The 11,217-nt window shown below is 38.0% G+C and overlaps 1 protein-coding gene and 1 pseudogene across 5 annotated transcripts; one reads left to right on the top strand and one right to left on the bottom strand.

The window, feature by feature from the left end:
• The first annotated feature begins 254 nt into the window (after positions 1–254).
• On the top strand, positions 255–2,158 carry LOC143548250 (uncharacterized; annotated as a pseudogene). Its single transcript, XR_013137918.1, has 3 exons — positions 255–824; positions 908–1,179; positions 1,251–2,158. The product of XR_013137918.1 is annotated as an uncharacterized LOC143548250 (transcript).
• Positions 2,159–2,958: 800 nt separating this feature from the next.
• LOC143548224 (type I inositol polyphosphate 5-phosphatase 12-like) lies at positions 2,959–10,476 on the bottom strand. 4 transcript variants are annotated; one of them, XM_077039450.1, is made up of 11 exons: positions 9,681–10,161; positions 8,728–8,980; positions 7,695–8,508; positions 6,289–6,413; positions 6,044–6,128; positions 5,348–5,504; positions 5,195–5,239; positions 4,839–5,102; positions 4,448–4,571; positions 4,007–4,364; positions 2,959–3,334 (listed from the first exon to the last, which is right to left on the bottom strand). In XM_077039450.1, the coding sequence occupies exons 1-11, from the start codon at positions 10,159–10,161 to the stop codon at positions 2,984–2,986; spliced, it is 3,057 nt and encodes a 1,018-aa protein (XP_076895565.1). In that variant the 3' UTR covers positions 2,959–2,983. The 4 variants fall into 4 exon arrangements, with proteins under 4 accessions (XP_076895565.1, XP_076895564.1, XP_076895562.1 ...); XM_077039449.1 differs by having other exon boundaries at positions 4,839–5,106; positions 5,199–5,239; XM_077039447.1 differs by having other exon boundaries at positions 4,839–5,106; positions 5,199–5,504; positions 9,681–10,476.
• Between the last annotated feature and the right edge of the window lie 741 nt (positions 10,477–11,217).

Here is an 11,217-nt window from a genome sequence, read left to right as displayed (position 1 = left end):
TTTTTTTGCACATTAAAACATTGAAATTTGATGTTTTTCAATCTTCTTGCTCACTTAATCATCAAAAGATTCAATCTTTGATTTAACACACTTGCAGTTTCTTGAATCACTTTCAAAAAAGAATTTAAAGATTTCAGTGGGTGTTAACTCAATTGCAGTCTTTTCCAATTTCAATCTAAAATTAGGTTTTTTTTGAACACTGGGTCATGGAAATTTGATGTTTTGAGGTGTCTTGATCACACAATCATCATAAAGATTCAATCTTTGATTCTGGGTACTAACAATTATGGAGAAACAGATTAGTTTCCGGTTGGGAAAGATGGAAAAACAGCAAAGTTTTCGGGTTTCCGCCATGGAAAAACAGAAGAGTTTTCGAATAGCTATGGGAAGACAGATGAGCTTCAGAAAAACCAAAGATTCACCTGGTAAAAGAGGTGATTCCATGCTTCATTTGGCTTGTAGAGGAGGTAATTTATCTAAGGTATTAGAGATCCTTCAAAGTCTTGGACTTGATGCACTGTCTAAACAAAATCAAGAAGGGGAGACTCCTCTTTATGTTGATGCTGAGAATGGACATGTTCATATTGTATCTCAGTTTTTGAAACATCTTGATCTTCAAACTGCCTCAATTGCTGCTAATAATGGCTATGATCCATTCCATATTGCTGCAAAACAAGGACATTTAGGTATTGTTTATCCTTTTGTATATGTGAAATTCACTTGTTAGCTTATGTTTGAATTTGTAGTAATCATAAAGTGTAATAAATACATGAATATTGGTACATGTCGATTATTCAAGAAATTAATGATGTAGGATCGAAAGGGCATTAATGCTAGAAAATTTGTTGGGTAGGGTATGACTTAGTATTTTAAAGTTTGTTCACCTCATGTATTAATGTGCTTTAAGTTGTTCTGGTTGTAAAATCTTGCAGAAGTTTTGAGGGAACTTCTGCTGCAAGAATGGGTCATTTGGAAGTGGCAAAATCAGTATTGAATAAAGATCCAACTATTGGTTTTAGGAACGATAAGAAAGGTCAAACCGCTCTTCATATGGCAGTCAAGGGCCAAAATATGGATATGGTGGCCGAGTTAATTAAACCTGATCCAACTGTTTTGAGTTTAGAAGATAATAAGGGGAATACACCTCTCCATATTGCGACTAAAAAAAGCCGCACTAAGGTTTACTTTCACCCTCTCTGTTTTGAATTATAACTAATTATTATTGAGTATTGACTTTTTGTAATTGACAGATTGTGAAATGCTTGTTATCATTTGAAGACATTAATGTCAATGCGGTCAACAAGGCGGGAGAGACACCTCTTGACATTGCAGAAACCTTAAAATTAACAGAAATGGTTGATATCTTAAAAGAAGCGGGAGCGGCTCACTCTAAAGACTATGGTAAACCGCCTAGTGCCGCCAAGCAACTTAAACAGACAGTTAGTGACATAAAACATGATGTTCAATCTCAAATCAGACAGACCCGTAACACCGGGTTTAGGGTTCGCAAGATTGCAAAGAAGGTGAAAAAGCTCCACATCAGCGGACTAAACAATGCCATAAACTCAGCCACTGTGGTTGCGGTTCTTATTGCTACCGTTGCTTTTGCAGCCATTTTCACTGTCCCGGGCCAATATGTTGAGGAAAAGAAAGACGGGTTTACCCTCGGGCAGGCGAATATAGCCACAAATGCTGCTTTTATATTGTTCTTTTTGTTTGACAGTTTACCCCTTTTCATTTCGTTGGCGGTTGTGGTGGTTCAGACATCTATTGTGGTGATTGAAGAGAAGGCGAAGAGACAACTTATGTTTGTGATTAACAAGGTTATGTGGTTGGCGTGTCTTTTTATCTCGATTGCGTTTATTTCGTTGACCTATGTGGTTGTTGGGTCCCATGAGAGGTGGCTTGCTATTTATGCTACAGTGATTGGTGCCACAGTTATGTTGACTACAATCGGGTCAATGTGTTATTGTGTTGTGAGGCATAGGTTGGAGGAGACTAAAATGAGGCATATAAGACGGGCCGAAACTAATTCACATTCTTATTCAATGTCAATGGCATCTGATCCTGAGATTTACAGTGAGAAATACAAGAGAATGTATGCTGTTTAGAAGAAATCGAGTTCAGGGGTATTTTTGGAATTACGGTTATCAAGAGATTCATAGCTCTTAACTTGTGGATCAGACCCCAAAGGCCAAGCCTTAAGCCTAGAGGTCAGGACTCAGGTGACTGCTATCTGTCCAGAGGCCAGATGTCCGTCTATCGTTGTCCTTGTGAGCTTCTTCAACTTTTTCTGTAATAAATTCTAATCATACGAACGTCTATGTTTGTATATAATCTATAGTGTGCAATATCATTGCAGGAAAAGTTGTTTTTATTGTTTTCTTCAACTTATTCTATGTCATGATTGTCTAGATTGCGAATACAACCTGAAATTAGAGGTTAGCCCAAAACGGGTCAACAACGAAATTTTAAATAAAATAAAGGGTATGTAACATATGGTTACACAAATTATATTATTTCACTGATGATTTTATTTTTAAATAAGATGATTAAATAGGCTTTATGTATTAAGAACACACAATTTTTTACGCGTTTGACTTGTTTAATTTTACGCTGCCTTTTATTTTCCTTTCCCATTTGACCCGTTTGAGATAAAATAAAAGATAACCAGAATCGGTCACAATGGGTCAACATTGCCATCAAATCCAGTGAAAGTTAGAACCTTTGTGTTGCATGAATACACTACTTAATATAAAATTAGTTACTTCAACAAAAACAAAAAGGAAACAATTTAATCTGTCTAATGCACAAAATTCAACAACAAAATACAAATCAACCTGTTGTTAAAAAGGATCAAGAATCTTGGAATCTGACACTGCATCAGCATGTTGTATATATACATCAAGAAGCCATGCAGCCGCAGATTCTTGTCTCTATTTTCCGATCTGTACTTACTAGCTAGTTTTAAACTTTTAATTACTCAACGCTCATGCCTACTTCGATGGTGATTATCAAACTTATCATTATGTTTAGCAGATGACCGATGATGAGAACTTTGATGTTTCTTAGAACTGTGACCTTTTGTTGATGGTTCGTGCGCAATGTGTTGTTCTTTGGGAGAATAACAGTGGCGTATGTGACATTGGTGACTTCTTGTTTCAGTTGATTTGCTGCCTCTAATTACTACTGATAATATAACTAATTTGTCACGAGTGTCTTCGCCATGCCAGTATTGTTGGCCCCCGTCGTCTTCTGAAGCGTGTGTGTTGTCATGGTGTATTGAGATTTCCGCTGTGTTTCCTGGTTTTATTATGCCTATAGCAGGGGTCACCTACAGTTTCAACCAATTTATATCAAAACGGGTCAATTTAGGTTGTAAGTGTTTGGCAACACAGGTGGTCAATGAGAACGGGTCGATATCTGTGTCGATACATTTCAAATGTTTACAACAGTCCTAAAATATTTTACTTAAAACAGGTTATGCTTTTTTATTGTTTACAAAAATCGAATAATTGGACAAAAAAGTTTTGGCGACCATTTTGACCCGATCTTGTTTTAGTCTGTCACCCATCCCCATCCAACATTAGGATTGTTGAAAAAGCTTGCGGCTCATTCGAAATAGGCTTGTTTGTAAACGATCCGAGCTCAAGCTAAGGCAAGCTCAGTTCATTGGCTCGCTTGTCGGCTTGTTTAATTTAAAACCCAGATTTTAATAATAACCCAAAAGGGTAACCCAAATTTTAATATATATAAGTTCTAAATCTTGCAGTTTATTAATTATGAATTATGCGTATGGTAAAAAATATACTTTTAAATAAACGAGCTGGTTCAAGCTTTTTACGAGCTAAGCTCGAGCTCAACATTTAAACTCATTAAGATAAACGAGCCAGCTTGGCTCAGTTTGCATACGAGCTGACCCGAGCCCAACCCGACATGCTGTTTTCCCACCTCTGGTGTCAACTCTCAAATCTTGAAAGGGCCTAGAAGATCAAGAAAATGGTACCTCAAGCCACCTTGGAAATCCAAAAAAACCTCTGTTTCTGTACTCTGGTTCTTCACCATCTTTAATGGCAGAAAGACCTTCACATAAAATTTGAAAAATTGCATCTTCTTTACTGCTTGTATTCGTGATCGATAAAGACCGTGTTTCTTGATTTTGAAGGATTATTTTGTCTGTACTAAGTGAAGTATCTGGAACACAACGGAATTCTTCGCGTATAGATCTTATTGTCTCGTTTGACATGAATATTTTCCCGAATTCTTGTCTTCTTATTGATCTGTCCACATGGGCAATTTGGACTTTAAATTTGCACCGAACGGGTTTGTGATCACTTTCTATTACATCCATACAAGCTTCATACCTGTAAATGACATCACAGAAAAAGTAATGATTTAAATCATAAAAATAAGTGTAAGAAGATGAAAGTTGACCAAATAGACCTACTGCCAAACTGAAGCAACAACAGGACATGCTAAACTGCATTCTGATGTCGGTGAAGAGCGGTTGTCTCGGTATAATATTCTATCACACCATGCAGGTATCCGTTTTTTCTCCCCAGAATCATATCCTGACAAAAAAAATTAGTTTATTATAAACGGGCCAATTCAGGTTATGTTTAGAGGTGACAATGTTGACCAGTTTACTTATAAACGGGTCAATTCAGGTTACTTATAAACCGAATTATTACTAAAATAACTTAACTTTTTATAATCATATTCGACACGCTACTTGAACGTAAAACTTTCAAGATTTTGGACTATGTGAACAGTTTTGACCCTGCTACCAAACCCACCCGACTCGCCCATTTCCCACTTCCAAATTTCATCAATCTTACCTCCTAAACCAGGCTTCCCTCTCTCGAACTTATAAGTTGGTGGAAATCTGATAATGGCTTCTCGCAGTCCCTGAAAAACCTTCCCGGCTTTCATTTCCGCTCTAAGCTGATCCCTTTCTCTCAGCCAATCAAAACTCCTCTGAGAAACAAAGTCACGCGCTTCATCGTACGTTATTCCAAAAAGACGGTAATTGAAGTCTCCACAAAAGATAACCATGTCAGCTTCTGCTAGATCCGGCTTCCCCTCATCAGGATTAATAGTCACTGACTGTTGACATACAAAATGACTTAAACATACTCTTTATAGATATAACAGTAATAATAATAATAGTAATGGCTGTGTTATTATAATATACTTACATTAGTGGGGCGAAGCATTTGTGCAGTAGAGGAGACACTAGCTGAAAGAATGAGGAGAAACCATAGCAAGCCAAAGGAATAATAAAGCACCCAAAATAAAAATGTGGAGAAGGCAAGAGAGCAACACAAAAACAGGTATCGCACCATACCAGATGCATTGTTGATTGATCGACCGAATGTGATGTTTTTGTATATGTGATCAAAGTCTGCGTTCCTGCGGTTGACAGCTTCCAAATGTGCAGCCAGGTGACAGTTTACAAAGCACATTGTTCTGTCATAAACTCTCAGTCTCAACCCTACACCACCCTGGAAACAAAGAAGGATATTTTAAGATCACTTCATGTCAAGATTTTGTGTCAAAATGGGTGCTCGGTCAGGTAACGGGTCAAAACAAATTGGGTTGACCAGAAACATTTTTTGTTCTTAACAATTTACTTCTTTTAAGCAGTTCAATAATAATCTTTTTCTATAAAAAAAGAGTGAATTATGATAGTTTGACCAAAATAACCCTGTTAGTTAAAAGTTATAATTGACTTTTGCAGTCACCGTGTTTTCATTTTCCTTGCGGTTAAATCCAAACATTCAACAATGTTTCATTTTCTGTTAAATGCAAGGGCATTTAGTGTTTCTACAGACTATTTATGTAAATTATTTAAAGCTATAAAAAAATAAAAAACAAATTAAAGGAAATTTAACTCTTTTTAATTTTGCCCACTTAAACCTCTCTCTCTCTCAAAAAAAAAAAAAAAGGGAGAGATAACCCAAATCCATTAATTTATAATTAATTGATCCAAATTACCACCTCTAATGAAAAACAAGACGTTTAAGCTACACGATATGCATACCTTATTACCAAACGTCCGACCCAAGCCGCAGGCAACTGCTGCAACATCAAGATCCCCAACATGTGTTCTAAGACTTTTTCTTACCCTAAAAAATGACATATTACAATAATGTAACATATAAAAGAACTTAGAGATGGAAATTTTATGGGCAAATATACAAACTAAAAAGTTGGTCTCAAAGTTGTTTGATTGTCACATAAAGCTGAAATGAGTGTGCATGAATCTGTGTCTGTGGAAGTAAATACCAAATGGCTATGAGCAGGCCCGCCAGCTGTCTAGATCCTACGCGTTCAAAAGCTGATCCTTCGCCCATAGCCTTCCCGATTGCATCTTGCCACCATTGTCCGTTAGAACTCCCTTCAACACCTATCTGCACTTGACATCAAACAATAAGTACAAAATGCAATTCATATGTCTCAAAATGATGTTTAACAAGAGGAATATTATTAATCCTGATGATGATCTAAAAAGTTTATTGTTTCAAGATTTTTAAAGAAAGATATACTAAAAAGACTCCAAGAACAAGACATATGTTGACTTTTGTGGTCAAATGCTTCAACGGGAGCCCGTAAAGTAATTCAACACTTGCAAAAAACAGACAGTTTTAATATGCAAGTGCCAAGTGGAGTTAATACTACAAAAGTTTACATAATTTGTGTAACCATCTTTGTTTTCACCCATAAAGTAACCAACTTTTATAAATTTCAATACAGGCTTATCTAGGAAAAAAGTCAGCATGGTCAAACTCAGTGACACATCACATGCAACATTACCTTAAGTCAAGTATTGGAAATTTTTAAGATTAGTGCAAAAGCGCTTTATTACTTTTATCAGTGGTAGCAATTTCCGACATGAAACGAACACGACAGGGAAATATTCAGGTTTTGGGTTGTCATATTCAACCCATTTAAAAAAGGGGTCGTGCTTGGGTTGACCTGTTTAGTTAGACAGGTCAACCTACTAACTCGTTTTTGACCTGTTTAACCCTTTTATTTAAAACTGATCAACCAATTACCTGCCAACCCGTTTGACACCTTTACGCCCTGCTTGCGGTGCGCGCATATAATGTATATATGTGTGAACCCTCGGGTGGGCAAAAGTAAAATTGCACTAATTTTGATGTTATTTTACTAATCTCGTGAAAATAACGTTAAAAGTGGCGGAAGGTTAATCAGGCATCATGTGGTGGCGTTGATAGCCGAAAGACAAGGGCACATGCACCGATCAGCCGGTGTCCCGATGATTGAGTGCTATGTGCCTTATGTCCAAGGCTTGATGCAAAACTACTATCGAGCCGGGGGTCTCACCGGAGCAGCCTCTCTATCCCTATGGGATAGAGGTAAGGCTGTCTACATCTTACCCTCCTCAGACCCTACCATAGCATTGCTATTGGTGGGATATACTGAGTACGATGATGATGATGATGATGATGGTTAAACATGTGTGTTTGGGTTACACGATTTTAAGTGCGTGCGGGTTAGGTTGATGTTTTTGACACGGATAAAAATGTGTGCTGTGATGCTGTGTTCAGGTTGAGCAATTCAACACGCCAACCCGCAACCTGTCAACACGACACGATTGACACCCCTACCTATAATGCAATAACTCATTATAGATGTGAAGAACCATTAAAATAATTCAAACATCTTACAGTTTCTTTAGCAGCAGACATTGCAAGAAACCCTGCTCCCATTTCCACTTCTTGCAACCCAACAACTAAAATATCAACATCAGAAGCTTGCGACCCGACCCACGAAATAAGTGCTTCTTGACATGGTTTTCCTTGACCAACATTCCATGTACCGACCATAAGCTTAATCGTTTCAAGTGTATTATACATATGTTCTCTTTTAGCTAACTCAGGTCTCAAAATATTATCAAGAGGCCCGGGAGATGAAATATACCACCCGCGTATACCACCATGTGTAGCTAAGCTGAAAACCGACCCACTCCCAACTACTATTTTGATAACAGGCCCGTTATGAGCGATCCAACCCGCAATCAAATTCCCCTCAAGATCAATCACTTGGACCATACCACTCACATACCCGACCCATATCCGTGGCCCGTAAGTACAAAAGCACAAAACAGCACAATGGTGGTGGTGAAAATCACGCAAACGGGTTCCATTATGGTCCCACTGGACCAATACACCGTTTGAACATCCGGTCCAGATCATCCCATCATGTGCAAGCAAAAGGGCTTCGGTTTTTTTGGCATCTTCGGCTCCAAATGCATTTGTACCCTTTGTTGCAACTCGTCTAACTGCATCTGCAGCTCCTATTAATGCGTTTCTTGATCTTTGTAAAAAACTACCTCCTTGTTTTTCTTTTCTGGATTTTGACCCGACTTTTACACTACCTTCTTCATCTAGAGATTGATTTTTCTCTGAAGGTGCATCAATCCGATTCTCGATTTGTCCATCTACATTGTAGACTTTCAAAAGCTCCCTGGTACGAGCATCCCTGTGGTTACAATAATCAGTTATTAATATTTGGATAACCAGATTTTGCTTCTGATTATTAGTAACCAAGTTTCACAAGTGTTTCACTAATATCAAATGTACTATTTGGTTATTTAATCTATTAGTTTCTAAAAATAATCATTATCTTTCACACAACTTGTTATTTTATATGTCATCATAAATAGATATTTTCTACATAAATAATGAAGAGAAATCATACCATAATGAGAAGCTGAGAGAACCAGCAGCCCATATTTTAGACTTGACATTATCAGACAACAAATACTTGACATCTGAAGAAGATATACTACAAACACCATTAACAGTGGCTTGGCTTTTAAGGTCGATACATGACTGTTCAACTAATAAAGCTGCCATATGACGCTCTTCAGGCGATAAAGCTAGCGACTTTTCAACTGATTCCCATGACCAAACCTTTATCACTCCATTCTCAGACCCAGTCCATATGTCACCTGCAGAATCAAAACAAATGGTTTAAACTTTTACCAAATTGTGGACATATATCGCGACCAAAATCTTAACCATCAAGCATGGTTTGACAATTACAGAAGGGGAGTCTATCATGTCAGGTTAACAAGTTTAAAAACATCAACTCTAACCCGCACACACTTAAAATTGTGTAACCGAACACAACCCCGTTAACCTATTTATCTATACGTGCCAAACGAGTTGGCGGTGGATAACCAGGTTGTAGGCGTGCTAATTAAGTTGGTGGGTTGCCAAAAAATGGCTTAAACAGACCATAAAAAGGTTAGTGGGACAACATATTTAACTAAACAGATTAATTATTAGGTCAACCCTTGCACGACCCATATTTTTACTCGTGTCAAAAACATTAACCCTGACTAGCGCATACTTAAACTTGTGAACCAGGACACGACCCAATTAAGCCATTTATCTAAGCATGTCAAATGGATTGGCCTAGTGACAACCAAGTTCTAAGCGTGTTATTTGAGTTGGTTTGGGTCGTCAAAAATTGGGGTAAATGGGTCAGAACCGGTTATAGGGTCGACATAATTAACTAAACACGTTAGCAAGTCAACCTGCTTAACTAAACCGCTTAATAAAGTCTACCCAAAACGACTGGTTTTTGAAACATGCCAGATATGCCAACCCAAAACCTGGTCACAAACATTTGGAAAACTAAGTTACCATACGAAGAAGTCACCATGGAAAGAACCGAGCGACGATGGTACGCCTGAAACGAAAGACTTTCTTTAAACGAAACATCATCTTTAATCTGCCGATCCATCTTCCAACTCCTAACCTTCCCATCTTTATGCCCACTCCACACCAACTTACACCCCATGTCCACCATCAAACACATCGTAGGTGGAGTATTCACAGACTCATAAAAGGGCGCCGCATCCTCATCACCTCTCCGCGCCCTATCACCAATCCCCAACCCGGGTTCGTACGCGTCTGCAATATTCCAAAACCTCACCCCGGACTCCTGGCCAGCCCACAGCTGTGTCTCCGTACAGGCAATTGTACGGATGAACCTGCCCACTTGAGTTTCTCTCAAGGGGTGGGGTCGGAGTTCCAGCGCCGTGGGTCGGCCAGGGTGGACGGCCGACCTAGACGGAGCTTTAAAGAACCCCGACCCACCACCGGTGCCTGAGAATTCTGGCATCTGGTGGTTTTGGTTTTCATGGGATGCAGCATCAAGGTATGAGTGATTATTATTATTGTAAGGGTAGTTTTGGCTTTGATGGTCGTCGACGGTGGCGTAAGGGAAGAAGTCTGGATCGTCGTCTTCTTCGGAGTAATTATAGAAGGTGGTGGCGTCGTCGAGGCTGTGCTTGGGATGGTGCTGGCGTTTGAAGAAATGGGTGCCGGTGTTGGTGCGGAGCTGGTGGGAATGGGATTTACGGTTGGCGGAGGGTGCAGGAGCGATGGCCAGAGCAGACAAGGCATTAGCGTCGGCTTCGTCTAACACCTTGCTCATTTTTCAAATGGATTTCTACTTCATCGGTTGAATTGCTGCATCCGGGTAATTGAGTAATCTAAGATTGAAAGAAGAAACGAATTACAGGATTGAAAGGGTGAGAAGATGGAAGACGGAGGAGAATGTGGTTGCACGTATGGACCAGAAAGAATATTGCCATGCAAATATTATACTTATGCCCGGAATATTCGCCTACTTTGTACAAAAAATTATTATTATTATTATTATTATTATTATTATTATTATTATTATTATTATTATTATGTTGTTGTTGTTGTTTCTATGTTTCTTTAATGAATTCAAAACTTTTTCTATGTAATTTGATTAACTTTTATAGCAAAACTTACTTGATTACTTAGATAAAAAATTGAAATTGAGTCCAGTTTAAACGAGCTTTTAAACTTAGGTCGTGTTTGCCTGTTTGGTTTACAGAATCTGATAGAATTGATGTCGGAATTGGAAAATATTTCATAAATTATCATGTTTGATTCACCGGTACGTTTTAAGAGCTTCCACGCCTTTGATAGAAAGTATAAAATCTTTCGGAATTCATCATATTTTACTTAAATGTCCCCAAAAGAATTTATAAAAGTCTCATCAACCTCGATTTGCATTTTTGTTTCCCATTTCTTTCTCGTAGGTTTTTTTTTTACTATTTTATTTTTTCTCATTCATCTATATTTAAAATTGAAACACGATGATTTGTTCTTGAAATAATAATAATAATAAATAGAAATAAAA

Source organism: Bidens hawaiensis, unplaced genomic scaffold (assembly GCF_021521415.1).
Source record: "Bidens hawaiensis isolate Kalapana, Puna unplaced genomic scaffold, B.hawaiensis_p1.1 tig00014981_1, whole genome shotgun sequence".
In the NCBI taxonomy this organism is placed as follows: domain Eukaryota; kingdom Viridiplantae; phylum Streptophyta; class Magnoliopsida; order Asterales; family Asteraceae; genus Bidens; species Bidens hawaiensis.
Note: the sequence above shows the minus strand (reverse complement) of the source record. Positions and strands in the feature narration are given on the sequence as shown.